The sequence below is a fragment of the Artemia sp. Qi Xiang Cuo genome, chromosome 16 (genome assembly GCF_049724085.1).
Source record: "Artemia sp. Qi Xiang Cuo chromosome 16, ASM4972408v1, whole genome shotgun sequence".
In the NCBI taxonomy this organism is placed as follows: Eukaryota; Metazoa; Arthropoda; class Branchiopoda; order Anostraca; family Artemiidae; genus Artemia; species Artemia sp. Qi Xiang Cuo.
Window position 1 is genome coordinate 55,402,127 of NC_142809.1, and position 23,312 is coordinate 55,425,438.

Below are 23,312 nucleotides of genomic sequence, written 5' to 3' on the forward strand. Positions count from 1 at the left end.
ATGATTTAGTATTTTTTTTCATAATGTCATGATTTATCTTGTCTAATCAACCTTTCTTGATGTTTCAAAGTGTATTTTGGAATTTTTTTTTAAGCATATGACTTACGATGTTTTGGTAGTGTTGTGTCCGGCTCTATTTTGTCGGTGTTACCTTTGTTATATGTTTCAATACATATTTTGAATGTTTTTCGTTTGAAACGAATGATTTAGGGTGCTTTTGTATTATTTTCTTGGTTTATCTTGTCTGGGTTACCCCTTTTGGTGTTTCAAAGTGTATTTTGTAAGTTTTCTTTTGAGACCTATGACCTCGGATGTTTTTGTAGTGATGTGTCTTGAATTATATTGTCTTTGTTACCTTTGTTAATGTTTCAAATGTATTTTGGAAGTTTTTCGTTTGAAACATATGACTTAGGATGTTTTTGTAGTGTTTAGTCATGATTTATCTCGTCTGTATTACCTTTCTTGATGTTTCAAAGCTCATTTTTGAAATTTTTCATTTGAAACATATTATTTAGGATTTTTTTGTGCTGTTTAGTCGTGGTTTATCTTGTCTATGTTACTTTTGTTGGTACTTTAATGTGTACTTCGGAAGTTTTTGGTTTGTAACGTATTGTGGTAATGTGGTTTTATGGTTGTAGGTGATGTTGTGGTTGTTGCCTTTATTCTTCCTTTATAGGGAAGATAAATTATGGCCCTAATGTAGTTAAACTTTGGTAGCTTGCCTTAGGCTATGACCTGACTAATGAGGCTAACCAGCTGGGTATATTTGAGGGACTGAATGTAAATTGTAGAGAGGCTGGCTATAATACAATACTTTTATTCAGTTAACTCACACTAGTACAGGGTTTGATAATATATATTCCACTGGGACTGGTTGTCTCAGGGAGACAGCAAGTATCAGAAATCTACAATAATATATAATACAATAAGATGCTTATACACTTACAGTAATCCGACAATATTCCAAGGTATTTCTAGATCAACGGACCAGAGGTCAGTCCGACATAAATTTAATATCTCCTAACCCCTTCCCATAAAATGTATCTTTTATACATTTCCTCAACCACACCTTATCGAGACCCACTGACGCACATAGCTAGGAAGTGGTAATTTCTCAATTACCTATTAAGCATACACCTCCCAGAATATGTTCCATATCTTAATAAAAAGTGGTATTTCTAAACTTTTGTATTTGCGTCTTAATATTTTACTAAATTCCAAATTGACCTAATTAGAAAGCGTCAGCACAATTCTCCCTATTTTGAGAAGAGTTGCCCTCAACTCTCAATATTTTACTTTTAAAACAACTTAATTTTGTACATAGTTCTTATACTGCCATCTTTGGGTCATTCTGTGCATATACCTTCAATGGATTTCTGTAGGACCATGTTTATGGCCAAATATATGCCATGTGCTTTGTTCCATGGATATCAATTTTTGGAATTTATCCTTGTTTCTCTTTTTTTCTGTCTTAAGACTGTAAAAATCTCTTTTCACCCTCATCCTTACATGCATCTTCTGTTTTAGTTTGACCCCCAGTGCTTAAGCATTATATTAGTGTTTTTTTTTCTTTTCTTTTTTGCTTACATTTGATTTAAAGTTATATTAGAAACTTTATTAATTATTTGAGTTTAAATTTAATTTTCATTAATGATTTAATTTATCTGGGTAATGTAGTTGATTTATCGTTTATGTTCCGGGGTTAAAAAAGCCTTGGATAAATTATAAATAACAATTTTGGTTTTTAAACTTTCACATATTTTTCCAACCCAAAGCATTTTCACATATTTCAATAATATAAAGCCTTTGAGCCTATGTATCACATTTGCTAGGCCTAATTTTAGTTCAGATTTTATCTCACTTTATGATGAACTGATAGCAAATTATGTAATACTACATACAGTTTCCAAAATATTAGTTTACCATTTATGGTTTCGTGTCTGGTGGTATGAGCTGTTAGTATCAGGATACAATTGAACTGGCTTTGAAAGTTGCTACTTTCCACAAATGGCTCAAATTTTTCTTTTAAATGGATCCGAAAGGATGTTACGAAAAATTTGATTTAAAAAAACAAACTAAGGCTGTATCTAAAATAAATATTCACATTAGAATACACAAAAAGTATAAAGTGTTACATATATAGTAAAAATAAACTCAATTTTGTATATATAACTGTATTCTTTTTTCTTATTTTTAAGTGAGAGGTTAATTACTTTTAATTTCGTTTGTCTCTTTTTACTTTAAGCATGATATGTCGCTTGAATAGAAACATTATGTTTCTCGCCAGCAATTTCTTGCATCATCCTTTTCAAACTCAATTTAGAATTGTTAATCACTAACGGATTATTACACAAAAGAATATTTATGTGTTTACTAGAAGTCACAAAGCTTAGATATAACATTAAACCATAGTTAAAACTTAAAGTCACTTCTAAAAATAAAAACCTAGTACATACACAAGCATTGTGTAATAACCTACACAAGCATTGTTAAGTCGCAAAACTTAGAATATTCAACTACTGGTTAAAACTTAAAGTATTTAAAAAAAACACGGTATGGATTAGCATTAGAATTAGTTCCAATTAGTGTTTTGTTAATTGGTTATAAAGTCTTAATGTAGAATACTTCTTAAATGATACAAAAAGAAAAATAAACAGCGACGAAGACCACACTGCCTTTCCATCATAAACAATAAGTAGAAACAACGTGGAATTTTCTATATACAAGACAGCGGAACGCAACTTTCAAATGAATATTTCGACCCTATATCCATAGGCCGTCCTCAGAAAAACAAACGAAGAGAAAAAAAAACAATATAAAAGAAACACATTAAAATTCGATCATTAAAACTGAAAAAAGTTTTTTTTTAATTTTTAAAACAGCCCTAATATCATTACTTCAAGGAAGTTCAACCAGGACTGGTACACCAAATGAAATGGAAAAAGAACAATTCATTCAAATGAAATAAAAATACTTACAGACAAGTTTTTAAAGCTAATCTCGCCTTCTTGGCAGCCAGCCTAGATGGTCTATTCGTAACAGGCTGAGTGAAATTATTAACTGGTTTTTTAATATAGTTAGTTAAATCAGTTTTGATCAAATTTGTGTATGGGGCATTAAGCGAATATTCCCCATATTACGAATAGTTAATACATCCAGAAACGGTAATTTATTTGTATTTTCAATTTCTAAGGTAAATTGTAAATTTCGGTTATATGTATTAATGTAATCTAGAAAGCTCCTAAGTTCATTTTCCCAATAATTCCAGAGTGATATTACATCATCCATATAACGCCCCCAATAGACATATTTTAAAAAATATGAATATAAGGCCCAGTTTTCAAGGTGTTCTACATAAATTATCACTAATAACCTGGATAGCGGTGCCCCATAGGGAGACCATTTTTATTGATAAACAGAATTATGCAACTGAATATACGTTGAATGCTTATTAACAATTCAGACTAGTGACATTAAAACCTTACAATCTATTCCTGTTGTTAAATCTTTAATTACATGATATTTTTCTTCGATTTTATTTTTTAATAACTGCCCACAAATTTATACATCAATATTTGTGTACGTAGAAACTATGTCAAAACTACTTACTATTGTATTTTCAGAAATGCTTGCATTTTTATGTTTTTCCACTAAATCTACCGAATTTTTGCGAATAAAGCAATGGTTTGAAGGCTGTGCATAACCACTTTTCAATATTGGAAGCAGGGGCTTTCGTAAATGCTATAATAAGCCTTAAAAAAATACCTTGCTTATGTAATTTCAGTAAACCGTAAAACTTTGGGCAAAAGCTACCTCGGGGGAGAAACTTATTATACAGTTGTGGTTTGATTTCGCCATTTTGTTTTAGATTCTTTAATTCGATTATAATTTTATTTGCAAACTTATCAGTATGGTCATGAGTCATCGAAGTATATGTATTTGTGTCTTTTAAATGTGAATAAATTTTGTTGTCGCAATCAAACGTATCCATGACTACAAATGAATTTTCCTTGTCTACTTTTGTTATTATAATTTTGTTATTATAGTGAAACATGATACTTGTTGTATTTTGTTTGAAAGTAAGTAGACCGAATTTAAGCAAATTTAAATAGATTATTTCAACCAAAAAGCAAGCAAAAAGTCTTAATATCTTTGGTTTGATCTGGATTTCTATGGTTTGGTCTGGATTTCTAGGGATGCCCCTGATTCTTATAAATTGGTCAGGATTTCTAAGCATTGCTTACGGTTTCTATGAATTCCTCCTGAATATTCTTGCATTGATTCTAATTTCTAGGGGATATTTCTTGATTTCTACAGACCAAATATGTTTTATATGGTTTTGTCAAGATATCTCCGAATTGGTGTGGATTCCTTGAGATGATCTTGATTCTACAAATTGTGAGGATTTCCATACAATACTTATGATTTTTATTAATTCCATCAGATTTCTATGTAACAGCTAAGATTTCTATGAATTCGTAAGGATTTCTATGTATTAATCAAGATTCTTTAGGGATTGGCCTTAATTTTTAAAGTTTGCTATTGATTTCTATAGTTTGCTCTGGATTTTTATGAATTTGTTAGCGTTTCTTTGTTTTGGTAATGATTTTTTTAGAGATTATCGATGACTAAAGACTGTTGTATCATTGCCTAAAATGTATTCGACTTTTGTAGCAGCTCCAAAAGTACACCCACTATGGGGGTCATACCCACCGTGGAAGTTTCTGTAAACTAAAATTCTAAACTAAAACTCTTAACTAATACTCTAAACTAAAACTCTAAAATAAAACTCTAAAAACTCTAAACTACAACTAAACTAAAAATCTAAACTAAAACTCTAAACTAAAACCCTAAACTAATAGTCTAAACTAAAACTCTCAACTAAAATTCTAAATTCAAACTCTAAACTAAAACTCTAAACTAAAATTCTAAACTAAAACTCTAAACTAAAACTCTAAACTAAAACTCTAAACTAAAACTCTAAACTAATACTCTAAACTAAAACTCTAAACTGAAATTATAAATTAGAACTCTAAACTAACAATCTAATCTAAAACTCTAAACTAAAACTCTTAACTGAAATTATAAACTAAAATTCCAAACTAATGCTCTAAACTAAAACTCTAAACTAATACTCTAAACTAAGAGTCTAAACTAAAACTATAAACTAAATCTCTAAACTAAAACTCAAAACTAACTGATACATCTGATTTCAAACGTTCTACTCGACAGCGTATTCTTAAATAATGGAAACAAAACAAAGTAATGCATATTATGGAACGTGACATGCATATTATGGAACGTGACAATAATGGAACGTGACATAGAATATAATACATTATCAATATCACTGAACAACTTTGAACATTTTGAATCTGTTCCATTAAACAATTCATCATGTTCTCTCTTGATAGTGTAGCTATTCTCTTCTCTTAGTTCGTAATCAGCAGAATAATCATTAATCCATTTTGAGTCATACACGATTTTTATTGTGATGTCACTTACAGGCTCAATATACGTTTCGTCTTTGATATTGTTGGGTTCATCGACTATATCTGTTGGTTTATGATCAATGGTAGTAATAATCTTCACATGCGCTTTGCTTTCCATCAATTCATCTTTATATTCATTTGTGATGTTGTCTGCAAATGTCCTTTTCATTTTGCCTGGGATTTCACTGTCTAGTATCAAATTATTTTTACACAGGTAACAGTTCTGTTAAGTCAACAAGATAAGGTTAATGACATTAGTGCAGGAGTAGAAAAAAATGTCAAAAAAAACAGTAAAAAAAAGGGTTACTACAAATATTATAATTCTAATAGTAAAACTCCCGACTAACATGTTTATATCATTCTCATTTTGTATTTCAAGAATATTATATGTTATTTTTTTATATTTCGTGTCATTTAAAAAACGATTAAAAAATTTCAATGTTAAAAAATAAAAATAAATAAAAAATAATAATTCAGAAAAACAGTTCAAAAACATTAAACTATAAAAAAGTGTAAAAAATGGGGGGAGGGGGAGGGAGGGGTCCCCTCCCCCTCCCGCCCTCTGACGTCAAGACACACCTTCACTTTTCAATAGCTCCATAAGAAATTAATATGGGATTCCCAGGACACGCCCTCTGACGTCACTACACGACCTTGCCTTTAAATAGATCCATAAGAAAATAAACATTGAATTCCCGGGACACGCCCTCTGACGCCACGAGACACCAAATTTTTATTGTGGTGTCACTTAAAGATTCAATATGCGTTTCGTCTTTGATATTATTGGGTCCATTGATTATATCTGCTGGTATATGATCAACGGTGGGCCAAAAACTTTATATCCTAATCAGGTTGAAACTTATATCCTTAAGTTCTCGTACTAACGGAACATCAATGCCCAAGTAAAAAGTGAATAAAATATTGGTAGCCTCAAAAACAGGCCAGAAACCTTTTTTTCCAGCCACTTTTAATTGAAGGACAGTCTTACAAATTGGAAGGGGGCTTATTTAAGGAAACCTATTTGCTCAAAACAATCCGAGATACAGCAAACACAGTCGAAATGGAATTGCCCCCATAGCTCCTGGGCAAGGGTGTTCAAAAATACAAGTTACTATCAATTAATCAATCAAACATTTATTACCCACTGAGGAGAAAAAGCAGATGAGTAAGACACAAAAAGAAAAGAAAAGGATAAACACTGAAAGATTCATAATCATAGGCAGCGCAATTGCGTTGCCTAAGTAAAGAACGATATTGGCACAATGTATTATTCTTTTTTTTTCTTCCATACCAGGGCACTTCGTGTCGAAGGAATTGTCGCAGAAACTTGGAAAAGGGCTCATTCAATTGGAAATTGGAACAGCTAGTGCCCTTTTTAATTGTCGAAAGTGATTGGAAGGCAACTAACACCCCTTCTACGCCAACCCTTTTCCAAAACACATCGAACCAAAATTTTGGGATAGCCAGTTGATTCAGGGTAGTTGATTTCCAGACAGGAATTACGTTTTTGAGGAGGACACTCCCCCACAGCCCTCAGGGCAAGGGTTTTAAGTTATGCCCTGGGGGCATATAACAACGATGTTGGTACAATGTATTATTTAATATTTTTTTTTCCTTTAGACCAGGGTACTTTGTATCGAATAAATTGTCGTAGAAACTTCGAAAAGGGCTCATTCAACTGGAAATTGGAGCGGCTTGTACCCTTTTTACTAGTCAAAAGTGATCGGAAGGCAACTAAAACCCCTTGCACGCCCACCATTTCCCGAAACACATCTAATTAAAATTCTGAGATAACCATTTTGTTCACCGTAGTTGATTTCCAAATAGAAATTATGTTTTGGAGGAGGACACTCCTCCAAAGCCATCAGGGCGAGGTTTTTATAGAGAGCGTTGTCGTAGAAACTTCAAAAAGGCTCATTTGATTGGAAATTCAAAGGGCTAGTGCCCTTTTTAATAGTCGAAAGTGATTGGAGGGCAACAAACCCCCTCTCACGCCCACTTTTCCCCCAAACACATCCAATCAAAATTTTGAGATAGCAATTTTGTGCAAAGTAGTTGAAAGTTCTGGAAATTATGTCTTTGAGGATGACAACCCTCCGCCCCCCCCCTCATTCCTCAGGTCAAGGGTTGTGAGTTATACCCTGGGTGGGCATATGAGGGTTTTTATAGAAAGTGTCATCGTAAAACTTCAAAAAGGGCTCATTCGATTGAAAATTGAAAGGGATGGTGTCCTTTTTAATAGTTGAACGTGATTGGAGAGGAAATAACCCCCCTCTCACGCCCACGATTTCCCCAAACATATCCAATCAAAATTTTGCAATAGCCATTTTATTCAACGTAGTTGAAAGTTCTGGAAATTACACCTTTGAGCAGGACACTCCCCCCCACAGTCTTCAGGTTAAGGGTTATAAGTTATGCCCTGGGGGAGTATAAGGTTTTCACTGAAAGCTTTTTCGTACAAACTTGAAAAGGGGCTCATTCGACTGAAAATTCAAAGGGCTAGTGCCATTTTTAATAGTCGAAAGTGATTGGAGGGCAACTAAGCCCCCTCTCACGCTTACCATTTATCCAAACAAATCCAATAAAAATTTTGAGACAGCCATTTTGTTCAACGTAGTTGTAAGTTCTTGAAATTAGGTCTTTGAGGATGACAATCCCTCTACCTCAGAGCCCTCAGGGTAAGGGTTACAAGTTGTGCCATGGGGGCATATAAAGTTTTTATTGAAAGCTTTGTCGTAGAAACTTGAAAAAGGGTGCATTCGATTGGAAATTCAAAGAGCTAGAGCTCTTTTTAAAAGTTGAAAGTGATTGGAGGACAACTAACCCCCTCTCACGTCCATCTTATCCCCAAACACATCCATTAAAAATTTTTAGATAGCCATTTTGTTCAACGTAGTCGAAAGTTATGGAAGCTATGCCCTGGGGGCATATAAGGTTTTTATAGAAAGTGTTGTCGTAGAAACTTCAAAAATGGCTTAATCAATTGGAAATTGCAATGACTAGTGCCCTTGATAATAGTCAAAAGTAATTGGAGGGCAACTAATCCCCCTCTCACGCCCACCATTTTCCCAAAGACATACAATCAAAATTTTGAGATAGCCATTTTTCTACGTAGTTGAAAGTTCTGGAAATTATGTCTTTGTGGCTGACAACCCATCCCCCCCCCCCACCAAAGCCCTCAGGGTAAGGGTTGTAATTAATGTCCAGGGGGGCACATGAGGTTTTTATAGTAAAAGTTCTCGTAAAAACTTCAAAAAGGGCTCATTCGATTGGAAATTGAAACGGGTAGAGCCCTTTTTAATAGTCGAAAGTGATTGAAGAGCAGCTAACCCCCCTCTCACGCCCACCATTTTCCAAAACACATCCAAGCAGAATTTTTAGATATTCATTTTGTTCAACGTAGTTAAAAGTTTTGGATATTAGGTCTTTTAGGATGACAACCCCTCCCCCCTCCCCTCCAAAACCCTCAGGGCAAAGAATGTAAGTTGTGCCCTGGGGGTATATAAGGTGCTTATAGAAAGCGTTGTTGTAAAAGCTCAAAAAGGGCTCATTCGACTGAAATTCGAAAGGACTAGTGCTCTTTTTAATTGTCGAAAGTGATTGGAAGGTTTGTCAATTTCATAGGCAGCGCAATAGCGCTGCCTAAGTGAAGAACGGTGTTGGCACAATGTATTATTTTTATTTTTTTTGTTTTGGTTTCCATACCAGGTCACTTCCTATCGAAGGAGTTGTCGTAGAAACTTGGAAAAGAGCTCATTTGATTAAAAATTGGAACGGCTAGTGCCCTTTTTAATAGTCGGAAGTGATTGGAAGGCAATTAACAGCCCCTCCAAGCCCACCATTTCCCCAAACACATCCAATTAAAATTTTGAGATGGCCGTTTTGTTCAGCGTAGTGGATTTCCAGATAGTAATTATATTTTGGAGGAGCACACTCCCCCACAGCCCTCAGGGCAAGGGTTTTAAGCTATTCCCTGGAGGAATATAAGAAAGATGTTGGCACAATGTATTATTTATTATTTTTTCCTTTAGACTAGGGCACTTTGTATCGAAGTATTTGTCGTAGAAACTTCGAAAAGAGCTCATTCAATTGGAAGTTGCAGTGGTTTGTGCCCTTTTTAATAGTCAAAAGTGATCGGAAGGCAACTAACACGCCTTCAATGCCCACCATTTCCCGAAAAACATCCAATCAAATTTTGAGATAGCCGTTTTGTTCAGCGTAGTTGATTTCCAGATTAAAATTAGGTTTTTGAGGAGGACACTCTCCCACAGCCCTCAAGGCAAGGGTTGGAAGTTATGCCCTGCAGGCATATAAGGTTTTTTATAGAAAGAGTTGTCGTAAAACTTCAAGAAAGGCTCGTTCGATTGGGAATTCAAAGGGATAGTGCCATTTTTAATATTCGATAGTAATTTGAGGGCAACTAACCCCCCTCTCACGCCCACCTTTCCCCAAACATATCCAATCAAAACTTTGAGATAGCCATTTTGTTCAACGTAATTTAAAGCTCTGGAAATTAGGTCTTTGAGGATGAAAACCCGCTCGCATTCCTCAGGGCATGAGTTTTAGGTTATGCCAAGGGGGCATATCAGGTTTTCATTGAAAGCTTCGTCGTAGAAACTTGAAAAAGGGCTCTTTCGATTGGAAATTCTAAGGGCTAGTGCTATTTTTCATATTTGAAAGTGAGTGGAGGGCAACTAACCCCCCTCTCATGCCCACCATTTATCGAAACACATCCAATCAAAATTTTGAGTTAGCAATTGTGTTCAACGTAGTTGTAAGTTCTGGAAATTAGGTCTTTGAGGATGACAACCACTCCCCCTCAGAGCCCTCAGGGCAAGGGTGAAAAGCTATGCCCTGGGTCATATAAGGTTTTTATTGAAAGCTTTGTCGTAGATACTTGAAAAAAGGTGTATTCGATTGGAAATTCAAAGGCAATTGTCCTTTTTAATAGTCGAAAGTGATTGGAGGACAACTAACCCCCCTCTCACGCCCAACTTTTTCCTCAAACACATCCAATCAAAAAAGTTAAATGGCCATTTTGTTCGACTTTTTTGAAGGTTTTGGAAATTATGACTTTAAGGAAGACAACCCCCCCATAGCAGTCTGGGCAATGGTTGTAAGTTATGCCCTGGTGGCATATAAGGTTTTTATAAAAAGTGTGGTCGTAGAAACTTCAAAAATGGCTTATTCGATTGGAAATTGAAATGCCTAGTGCCCTTTTTAATAGTCAAAAGTAGTTGGAGGGCAACTAATCCCCCTCTCACGTACATTTTCCCAAACACATACAATCAAAATTTTGAGATATCCTTTTGTATAACATAGTTGAAAGTTCTGGAAATTAGGTGTTTGAGGATGACAGCTCCCTGAAAGCCCTCAGGGCAAAGGCTGTAAGTTATGCCCTGGGGGTATATAAGGTGTCTATAGAAACCGTTGTCGTAGAAACTCAAAAAGGACTAATTCGATTGGAAATGAAAAGGGCTAGTGTCCTTTTTAATTGTCGAAAGTGATGGAAGGCTTGGTATTTTTATAGAAAAGATCAATCTGGGTACAATGTATTATTTTTTTTTTTTTTTTTTTTTTTTTTAGACCAGTACACTTCATATCGAAGGAGTTGTCGTAAGAACTTCGAAAAGGGCTCATTCGATTGAAAATATAAAAGAACCAATGCCCTTTTTCAATAGTCGAAAGTGATTGGAGGGCAACTAGTCTTCCTCCCACCCCCATCCTCCCACTTCTCCATTATATTTAAAAACTAAATGTTGCCTTAAGATTAAATCAAAATGCACTGTGTTAATGCTAATTCCCAATAAGGCATCTCAGAAGTATCCAAAGAACGATGGAGGGTATTATGTTCCAAATTTCGGAACTACTTCTGCTCTTAACATTTAACCAAATCAAAATAGCGTAAGTGTATCCAAGCTATCAAAGAAAGTAAACAGATGTTTTTTGCAAATGGTATCAAGTTTTCAATTTCAGGTTAACTAGAGGAGGTATAAAACTAAATTAAACCCTACCGTTTTTGTCCAGATTTTTAAAAGAGTGTCTGTTGTTAAGAATTGCTAAAAAATTTTCTCCGGCATACAAATAGCAGGCCAAACTATGAAGTCTTAAAAAAAGAAAATATTTGAAGTATTATTTTTTTTCCCTAAGAAGACTATGCCAATATAAAACGAAAAAAAAATAATTACAAAAGTTTTTTCCACAAAATAAGTTTTTCAAAGAAAAGTAAAATAATCCATTAAACCAAAAATGAGCAAAAAATTAAATCAAATAATCTACCAAGCGGAAACTACGACAAATCAGCATCAATAAATAAATGAAACCGAAAACGAACTGAAATTACAATAAATAACCGAGTCAAACTCAAAACGAGCAGAAATCAACATGAGTAAGGCTCAAGACCCCTATGCCTTCCCAAGGCCAGAACATAATTTGCACTTTATTGAAAAAAATACAAATGAATGTGAATTGTCAGTTTAATATACATATACCGATATTTAGTAATCAAAATGATAATATTATTTAGTTAATTAAAGTTATGAAAGTAAAAACATTTATATTTTTTCAGTAAGGTGTAAATTATGTTCTGGCTTTGGGAAGGCATTGGGGTTTTGAGCCCTACTCATGTTAATTTCTGCTCATTTTGGGTTTGACTCGGTTTATTTATTGTAATTTCTGTTCGTTTTGGGTTTCATTTATTTATCAATGCGGATTTGTAGTAGTTTCACGCTTGGTAGATTGTTTGGTTTTATTTTTTGCTCATTTTTTATTTAATGGAGTTCTATACTTTTCTTTGAAAAACCAATATTTTGAAAAAAAAAATTTTAATAAAATATAGTAAAGATCGTTCTGGGTGCAATGTATTAAATTTTTTTTTACCAGGGCACTTCGTATCAAAGGAGTTGTCTTGGGAACTTCGAAAAGGGCTCATTCGATTGAAAATAGAAAGGACTAAAGGGCTTTTTAATAGTGAAAAGTGAATGGAGGGCAACTAGTCCACTTCCCACGCCCACCTTCCCATTTAATTCTAATTGCAACTAGTCACCCTCCCATTTGTGTTAATGCTAATTGTAATCATTTATTGTAATTTCTGTTCGTTTTGGGTTTCATTTATTTATCAATGCTGTTTTGTGGTAATTTCACGCTTGGCAGATTATTTGATTTTATTTTTTGCTCATTTTTGGTTTAATGGAGTTTTTCTTTTCTTTGAAAAACTTATTTTGTGGAAAAACTTTTTGTAATTAATACATAAAAGCGCATTAACATCACATTAACCTGTATCCAAAATATGTGGAAGATCACTTAAATTAAAAAAAAACTAATTGATCATAAGGACCAATAAGGCAAGCTGTTTGCTGTTTGCTTAAACTTAAGTTTTGTAAGTAGTATGAGCATAATGATTCCGATGACAAGCCCTCCCTTTTTCTATGAGATTCCGAGGACTTGCCCTCTGACGTTACGGCAGCCCAGGCAAGTTTTTCACGGGAGACCTGTTTCTAGGCAAGATTCCGGCCCTCTAACTTCAAGACACACCCTCGCGTTTATATAGGTCCATATGAAATTAACATGGGATTCCCGTGACACGCCCTCCGACGTCACGACACATCCTCGCCTTTAAATATATCTATAAGAAAATAAACATAGAATTTCCGTGAGACGCCTTCTGACACCACGACACACCCTCGCCTTTTTATCGATTCCTCGAAAAATAGAAGTTCCAATATAGCTATCTATTGATTTCCCGAGAAGGTGTTCCACTTTTGTTTTTCTATAGAAAAATAAAAGCTCCAATATAGGTCTCTAATTGTTTCCTGGAAGTTGCTCCCCCTTTGTTTTTATATTAAAAGTAGAAATTCCAATATAGGTCTCTTAATTGTTTCCTGGAAGTTGCTCCCCTTTGTTTTTATATTAAAAGTAGAAATTCCAATATAGGTCTCCATTGATTTCCCAAAAAGGTGTCCCTCCTTTGTTTTTCTATCGAAAAATAAAAGCTCCATATCTATTGATTTCCCAGGTGTTCTCCCTTTGTTTTTCCCTCAAAAAATAGAAGCTTATTATCTATTGATTTCCATGAAAGATGTTCCCCCTAACATGCTGTAATATAGGTCTCTATTGATTTCCCTGGAAGGTGTTCCTCTAGCAGCGCGTCAATTTTGTCCCGTAGCACTATAAATATTCAGGGGAAAGGCAACTCTACGTCAGTACTCATTTGAAGCTCGTAAGCGCTACAAGTCTAAGAAAAAAGAAATGGACAGTTCACAATATCAAAAGGTTAGTCTCTATTATTTCTTAACCCCCCTCCGCCCAGTCCCCCTCCACAAACACCATCTTGTTTATATTCGTTATAAGGCTCTTATTATTCTTTATATACCATGTAAAAAGCCCAGCTCCCTCCTCCCATTCGATGATATTTCTTCTTTTACGGTAACAACAAAATTTTTTTCTGGAATAGCATTCATTTTCCCTCTCATGTTCAAAATCAATGATCCATTAAAATCTTCACACCCCTTTGGCAAACATCTATTGTGAAATAAAACCACTAATTCTTGGTGTAATTATACAAGCTTTGTTGACAACAAATCTTAAGGGGGTAAACCCTTTTTATTTGGGACGATCTGGACAGTACGTGTAAGTAGAACGCCTCTAACATCAACACGCTAAGGAGAAATGTAATTTCTCGCTAGTTCTACTTTATGCTATATTGGAAAGGGGGTGGGTTAAGAATATAAGACAAACTTGCCCTGAGAAGGTATTTTGAGGTCAGGATTAAATGATTTAAATGATTTTAATTTCGAATTCTTGGCCAAATAATGCTAGTTTTTTCTTTTTTCTTTTTTAAATACGCGTGTACAAAGCCAGCAATGGCAAGAAAGTTTATAGCCCGAGTCCTAATGCCTATTATTTGATAAATTGATTTCTAGCCCCTTAGCCTTGATGTTATGTCATCAGTTCGGGGTTATGGAGAATCTATCTGGCACCTAGACGATACCTTAAGTGGGTTTTATAGCAAAACTATGGCTTCTAGAAGGGATCTTTCCATTTTCACAAGTATATATATCAAAAAATTCTAGTCTGCTTTCTAGGAAAAGGGGGAAGGGACCCATTTATCTGCTCTTTAGATGAATAATATCATTTTTAGAAGCTTAAAATACCTGCATATAAAGTTAAGCAAGACAGGAATGGTTTCTAACAATGATAAAGAATCGGGACCCTCTGCATATATTACAAGCAGATCTTTTGGTCTGCTCAGGGCAAGTTTTTCGTATTTGGAGCTCTGCCAGTTAACATTAAGAAGTGGATTGGGTCATCCTCAAGCAATAACAAAATGTTTGGCTGTAATTACATGTCATGTTTGACCCAGTCAGTGAAATGGCTGATAAAACTCAGTTTGTATATCCGGATATTGATTGATACTATATTGCTACTCTTGGGCCACGACGGTTGGGTCATGGGATCGACACTTACAGGGGTCGTTTGTCAATTTCCAGTTAAGGTCTCGGCAATTGGTTTGCGCAGCTGTTTTGCTCTTTACTACCCCTGGCTAAAAAAGAAGTATTGCACCGGTTGTCACGGATTTTACGTCCTCTACACTAAATGATTGGGGCTCTGGGAAGAATATTCACGAAAGTATTTCACAAAAACTCAGGTCAAGCGCGCAATCCCTTGGCGAGAGATTGAAGTCACGTCAAAGCGGAAAAGGTTTAAAAAGAGTGCGAAAGACCTCATCACTTATCCGTCTCATCCCAGCCTGGAAGCGTAAAGCATCAAAAAGAAAGTAAAAAGATCGAAAAAGAATTTTTTTTTCCTAGAAAAATGGCAAATCTACCACATAAACAATCTCATCCGTTAGTCAACTCACCTCTAAACTTTTCTATGCGTAGAATGTAGATGTCAGTATAAAACAAGGATACTATGAACAATTTTATCCAAAACAACCGCTATCTAAAGATTTTCATTTTCAAATTTATTCCAATGAAGATTATCTTATAGATTTGACTTCAACATTTACAGGTTTACATATTATTGTTAAAAATTTAACAATGAAAAACCAAGTGCAGTCAAGGGGTTATCCTATGAAAATTGTGTACTACATAATTAATTTAGACAAATCAGTGTCTACATAAATGGAACATTGGTGAGCACAAGCAATAATCTTTCAAATTATGCAAGTTATATACAATTAATGCTGATGACTCCAATACCTTATAGGCTCCTGAGAGGTATGGTAAATGGATATGAATATAAAACGGACACTGAAACAAGCAACATTCTTAGAGATTTGAAAACTAAATATTTGCATTTAGTTGGTAGACTAAATCATGAGATATTTAATATCGATTTAACAGTCTCTTTCACGACGGCAAGACTTCATGTACGAAAACAGTAAGCTATGAGTTCTGTTACCTTGGTAATTGAAAAATTAAGAACCTCTGGAAATAATATCAAATTGCTCGTTCCTCATACAATCACGAATGAACAACATATTGCTACGGTTACGCGTAGCTAAACTGAGTCATCGTTTATCAATGGTGAAATTCCTTCAAAACTGGCCTTGGCTTTTGTAAAAAGTTTTAGCGCTGTTGGCTCATGGACAGATTCCCCACATAAATTTGAACTGTTGTGACTTTCATCGCTTAAGTGTAAAGTAAATGGAATCCCACTTTACAATCTATCTTTTGATAAATCCTACAGGACCCTCTATGAATTGGCATTGCAATCCCTAGATCTTGATTCTCAATTATTTGAAAATAGTATAAGTGAAAAAATGTTCGCGAAAACTCATGGCATCATTGTATTAGATTAGTCTGGTACTAAAGATATGAGTATTCTCCGGACGGGGAATGTACGGTTAGAGTGTACCTGGGCTAAACCATTGGAAGATAAGTGTTGCATTAATTTTCATCAGAAACGATAAGTAGCAGCAGCACGTCATTATTCAACTTGGATTCATCTTGACATGCAAAGCCAGGGTCACATTTTATACAATATATTATAACTTCATTTCTATTAAATCACTTTATAAAGTCAATAATACTATTCTGATTCATACTATAAAATTCGCATGTTTCAATTTGCTTATTTGAACCAACGTCACATACAAAATTCTCATGTGAAGAATCCCTTTCTGTAACACCCAAATAAAAGTCTTTATGTTTATAATCAAAGTAGCCGGCATCTTCACATCGATGTAGTAGAAAGCCATACTAATTTATTAATCCAGCCGTTGAAGCGAAGACGTGATTCTTCCTCCCAAAACAATTCAAAGCCGCCACGATTCCAGCCTCTTAAAAATAAACTAAACCCACGTTTAGGTTTTTTGCAATCATGCCAGGGTAAGTATTTTTCCAATTGATCACAATTGTCATAGTGACAATTGGTGTATAAGAAACCTCTATTAGGAGAGTCACAGATCTCTTCAAGACAGGACTTACAGTCTTTAATTTGCACAGCATATCCTTTATGCAATTTACATGGATTGCATGATTCCACTTTCAGTTATAGTCATCAGCAAAAGTAAAATTCTCAAAGGATGACCAGCTGCCCAATGTACACAAGCATTATGGACATGTGTAAAACATTTTTGATGTTGACAGTCTCACTTCAAAATAGAAACTAACTCCTGATCAATAGAAAAACGTCTTCTAGGAGAAGTGACGGTACAAAATGGCCGTCTAAGTAGTGGATAAGAGCAACCATGTTTGTTACCCATGTTGGGATAGCCTTCCATGCCCCACTTGTCCAGCGTTTGTTTTCTTTATGTTTGTTATGTTTTTTGTTTTTTTCTTTAACCAGGTTTTTTTTCTTTCTCTCTTTTGTTATGATGAGGAAATGTTTTTTTGTTTTGTTTGTTTGTTTGTTTTTTTGTTTTTTTTTGTTTTTTTTTTGTTTGTTTTTTTATTATTATTATTAATACCCAATTTTACGAGCTTTGCTCTCTGTTGGGGGTATATGTTTTTTTGTTATGTTGATTTATTCAAATAAAATCTTCTTCTTCTTCTTCTAAAAAAAAGCAAAACCACAATATCATTTTGTTTTGTCTCAATTAATATATCTATAAATTGAGTAAAAGCAGCTGGACCATGACGAAAAAGTTTCATGCAAAAGTCCAAAGATGGGGAATTACTTCCCATTATATCGATAAGCCTCTCTCGAAATTATATTTTTCTTTGAAGAGTTAATTCCAGAAAGTCATCATCTAAAATTAAACATTCTTCAAATTTTACTAGATTACGTAACATATTCTGGTTCTTAAATCTAGCATTTTCAAAACTCTCACTACAAAATACAGATAACAATTGCAAATAATAAACAATTGTTTATAGATTGTTCTCTTCAATAAATTTCACTAACGCATTTAATCCGTCTTGTAGTCTTTGTATATGCACTATATTCACTTTAGCCACAAAGCATAATTGTTCTTCCGGCATGAATTTACTTAATGATATAACAGATCCTCCATACATCTTGTCCCATTATAGTGTTAGTCAGCAAGCCCTTTTAATTTCTACTGCAACTTTATGCACTCTAGGTTCCATCTCGCCAACACTTTCAATGCCCAATAATGTATACGCATCTATTTTGATCTTGACAAAGTGAACTCTTTTTTAATACCGAAGAAATAATAGAACACCTGGATTCCCGGGAAATCAGTAGACAGCTATAGTAAAAACTTCTATTTTTCGAGGAATCGATCGAAACGTCGCTTGTTAGGAGGAAGCCAAATCCCATGTTTATTTTCCTATCTGATCATTTAAAGGCGAGGGTGTGTCATGAAGTCAGTGGGCGTGTCAAGGGAATTCTATGTTTATTTTTCCTATGGATCTATTTAAAGGCCAGGGTGTGTCACGAGGTCAGAGAGCGGGAATCTTGCCTGGAAACAGGGCTCCCTCGGATATCTTGCCAAGGCTACCTTGACGTCAGAGGGCTGTTGTCAGAATCTGAGGAGGGCATGTCACGGGACCTGAAATACCCCCACTACTCGCATGGCACGTAATGATATCGTTATCAAGCTGAATTTATAAAAATGAACACTAGATATAATTTTGTAGCATTCAACGAGCCCCTAAATAGCTATTTATGGTGCACCAGTGTCCTGCTAACAGGGAAGAAGAAAATAAGAAGAGAAGCAAGGAGACACGTCAGTGCTTACCATGCAAAAAAATTTATTTTCGTTGTTCTTCAATATAGGCAGTTATAATCATCTTGAACGGAGCTTTCAAATATACTAACTTTTATTTTAGTCTGGTACTTTTTTTGAGGATAAAATTGTACTGTTAAAATAAATCAAAATAATATGTAATGTTTCTGAATCAGCTAGAAATGGTCTTTTTTTCACGATACAGGTTTTTTCATAACGTATTAGTCGGAAATGATTGGAGGTTAACGAACCCCCCTCTCATGCCCACCATTTTCCCAAACACATCCAATCCAAATTTTGAGATAGCAATTTTCTTCAACGTAATTGAAAGTTCTGGAAATTAGGTCTTTGAGGATGACAACTCCTCCTTTCCCCAGCTTTCAGGGTAAGGGTTTTAAGTTATGCCCTTGGGAGCAACTTCAAAAGAAACTTTGAAACTTCAAAAGGGCTCATTCGATTGGAAATTGAAGAGGCTAGTGGCTTTTTAAATAGTTCAAAGTGATTGGAGAGTAACTAGTGCCCCTCTCACGCCCACCAATTCCCCAAATGCATCCAATCGAAATTTTTAGATATCCGTTTTGTTTAACGTAGTTGAAAGTTCTGGAAATTAGTTCTTTGAGGATGACAACCCCCTCAGAGCCCTCAGGGCAAGGGTTATAATTTAGACCCTGGGGACAAATAAGGTTTTTATAGAAAGTGTTGTCGTAGAAACTCAAAAGGGCTCATTCGATTGGAAATTGAAAGGGCTAGTGCCCTTTTTAATGGTCGAAACTGGATGGAAGGCTTTACCTTCTTATAGTAAAGATCAATTTGGGTACAATGTATTATTATTTTTTTTAGACCAGGGCACTTCGTATCGAAGGAGTTGTCTTAGGAACTTCAAAAAGGGCTCATTCGATTGAAAATAGAAACGGACAATGCCCTTTTTAATAGTTGAAAGTGATTGGAGGGCAACTAGTCCTCTCCTCGCTCACCCTCCCATTTGCCCATTATGTTGAAAAACTAAATGTTGCCTAAAGACTAAATCAAAATGCACTGTGTTAATCCTAAATCCCAATAAGGCATCTCAGGAGTATCCCAAGAACAACTGAGGGTATTATATTCGAACTTTCGGGGCTACTTCTGCTCTTTAAATTTAACTATATCAAAATAGCGTAAGTGTATCCAAGCTATCAAAGAAAGTAAACAGATATTTTTGTGAATGGCATCAACTTTTCTATTTCAGGTCTACTAGAGGAGGTATGAAACTAAATTAAACACTACTATTTTTGTCCAGGTTTTTAAAAGGGTGAATGTTGTTAAAAATTGCTGAAAATTTTTCTCCAGCATACAAATAGCAGGTCAAACTATAAAGTTAAAAAAACGCAAAGATTTAAATTATTCTTTTCTTTATCCCTGAAAAGACTGTGTCAAGTTTTTCAGTGAAAAGTAAAGAACTCTATTAAATCAAAAATGAGAAAAAATCAAATAATCTACCAAGCGTGAAGCTACCATAAATCAGCATCCATAAATAAATGAAACCCAAAACGAACAGAAATTACAATAAATAACCGAGTCAAACTCAAAATGAGCAAAAATTACCATGAATTGGGCTCAAAACTCCTATGCCTTCCCAAGGCAAGAACATAATTTGCACTTTACTGAAAAAATACAAATGAATGTGCGTTGTCAGTTTAATATACATTTATTGATATTTATTAATCAAAATGTTAATATTATTGGATTTATTAAAGTTATAAAAGTAAAAACATATATATTTTTTCAGTAAAGTGCAAATTATGATGTATATGCATATATATATATATATATATATATATATATATATATATATATATATATATATATATATATATATATATATATATATATATATATATATATATATATATATATATATATATATATATATATATATATATATATATATATATATATATATATATATATATATATATATATATATATATATATATATATTAATCAAAAAACTTTTTGCACAAATAAGTTTTTCGAATAAAAAGTGAAGAACTCCATTAAACCAAAAATGAACAAAAATAGAATCAAATAATCTACCAAGCATACAACTACCACAAAATCAGTATCAATAAATAAATGAAACCCAAAAATGGCAGATATTAAAATAAGTCAAACTCAAAACGAGCAGAAATTAATCTGAGTAGGGCTTTAAACCCTATGCTTCCTAAAATACAGAATATAATTTATACTTTACTGAAAAAAAATCAAACGATTTACTGAAAAAATGTGCATTTTCAGTTTAATATACATATGCTGATATTTATTCCTTGATATCTTAATTAATTTTTGTTTTCTTAAAGTTATAAGTAAAAACATTTAACAGAATTTTTTCAGTAAAGTACAAATTATATTCTGTATTTTAGAAAGCATAGGGTTTTTCATTGGTTTGGGCTTTGATCTTTCATTCAGTGTTTGTCCGGATCTTGTCTAGTGAGCTCTAAAAGGTTAGATTCCTGTTGTTTTTTTGTTGTTTTTTTGTTGTTGTTTTTTTTTTAGCACTGAGGACGACTTGGTGGAGATCCTTGTCGAAATACTTACTGGTTTTTCGTCTTCATATTTTACCACTGGCTGACAAAATCCTTGTTTTCTCACCCTTTTTTGGTTTTATTTATCATTTACTATTTCCTTTCCTCTCTTAGCTTTATACCTCAAAAGTTATTGGAGGGCAACTAACGTCCCTCTCAATTCTACCTTTTCCCCAAACTCATCCAATCAAAATTTTGAGATTGACATTTTGTTCAACGTAGTTGAAAGTTCTGGAAATTAGGTCTTTGCCAGCGTTGTAATAGAAACTTAAAAAAGGACTCATTCAATTTGGAATTGAGAGGGATAGTACCCTAATTAATATGTCAAAAGTGATCGGAGGGCGAATGCCCCCTCCCATATATCCATCATTTCCCCAAATACTTCCGATCAACATTTTGATATATCAATTTTGTTGAACGTAGTTGAAGGGTCCGGAAATTATGTTTTTGAGTAAGACAACCCCCAACAGCCCTCGGGGCTAAGATGGTAAGTTATGTCCTGAAGGCATATAATGTCATATAGAAAATTTTGTTGTAAAAACTTCAAAAAGGACTCTTTCGACTGGAAATTGAGATAATATTGCCCTTTTTAATAGTCGAAAGTAATCAGAGGGAAAATAGCCCCGACGCCCGTCATTACCCCAAACATTTCCAATCAACATTTTGGTATGGCCATTTTGTTCAACGTAGTTGAAATGTTTGGAAATTATGTGTCTGAGGATGACATCCCTCCCCCCAAAGCCCTGATGACAAGGATCGTAAGTTATGCCCTTGGGGCATATAAGGTTTTTATAGAAAGTTTTGTCTTAGAAACTTCAAAAAGGGATTATTCGATTGGAGATTGAGAAAACTAGTGCCTTTTTTATTAGTCAAAAGTCATCAGAGGGCAAATATCTTCCTCCACGCCTATCATTTCCCCAAATACTTCTAATCAAAATTTTGATATAGCCATTTTGGTAAGCCTATCAGAAGGGTCTGGAAATTATGTCTTTGAGGATAAAAAATCCCCCCAGCCCTCAGAGCAAAGGTTATAAGTTGTGCCCAGGGGACATATAGGGTATTTGTAGAAAGTGTGGTCATATAAACGTCAAAGGGGGCTCATTGGATTGCTAATCCGACGCTCTAGTGCTCTTTCTAAGAGTCAAAGTGATCAGTGTGCAGCTACCCTCTCACCCCTAAACACACGTCATAACGTCTCGAAATGCGTCTAATAGAAATTTTGAGAGAGTCATTTTATTCAAAATAGTCTAAATATCACATAACATGGCTTTTGGGGTTGAAACAAACTCCAGAGATAAGAGGCAATGGTTGTAAGTTATGCCCAGGGGATATTTAAGTTTTTTGTGGAAGGGATGATTGTTCAACTTCGGAAAAGGCTCAGTCTTTCTCCATGAAAAAGACTATGCCAATATAAAACGAACAGAAATTAATCAAAAAAACTTTTAGCACAAATAAATTTTTAAAAAAAAGTAAAGAAATCCATTAAACCAAAAATGAACAAAAAATTAATAAAATAATCTACGAAGCTTATAGGTACCACAAATCAGTATCAATAAATAAATGAAACCCAAAACAAACAGAAATTAAAATAAGTCAAACTAAAAACGAGCAGCAAATAATCTGAGTAGGGTTCTTAACCCTGTGCTTTCTAAAATACAGAATATAATTTGTAATTTACGGAAAAAAATTCTGTTAAATGTTTTTACTTATAACTTTAAGAAAACAAAAATTAATTAAGATTTCAAGGAATAAATATCAGCATATGTATATTAAACTGACAATACACATTTTTTTCAGTAAATCGTTTGATTTTTTTCAGTAAAGTATAAATTATATTCTGGATTTTAGGAAGCATAGGGTTTAGAACCCTACTCAAATTAATTTCTACTCGTTTTGAGTTTGACTTATTTTAATATCTATCTGTTTTTGGTTTCATTTATTTATTGATACTGATTTTGTGGTAGTTGATGCTTGGTAGATTATTTGATTCTATTTTTGTTAATTTTTGGTTTAATTGAGTTCTTTACTTTTTTTTGAAAAACTTATTTGTGCAAAGTTTTTTCGATTAATATATATATATATATATATATATATATATATATATATATATATATATATATA

At 34.0% G+C, this 23,312-nt stretch overlaps 1 protein-coding gene across 1 annotated transcript in view; it reads right to left on the minus strand.

Annotated features, from left to right (window-relative positions):
• Window positions 1–5,661, minus strand: part of LOC148943111 (uncharacterized) — an 80,720-nt gene extending 75,059 nt beyond the window's left edge. The window contains exon 1 of the mRNA XM_089102438.1: window positions 5,480–5,661. Coding sequence (XP_088958564.1) covers window positions 5,480–5,661 — 182 coding nt within the window. The remainder of the gene's footprint in view (window positions 1–5,479) is intronic.
• Window positions 5,662–23,312: the final 17,651 nt, after the last annotated feature.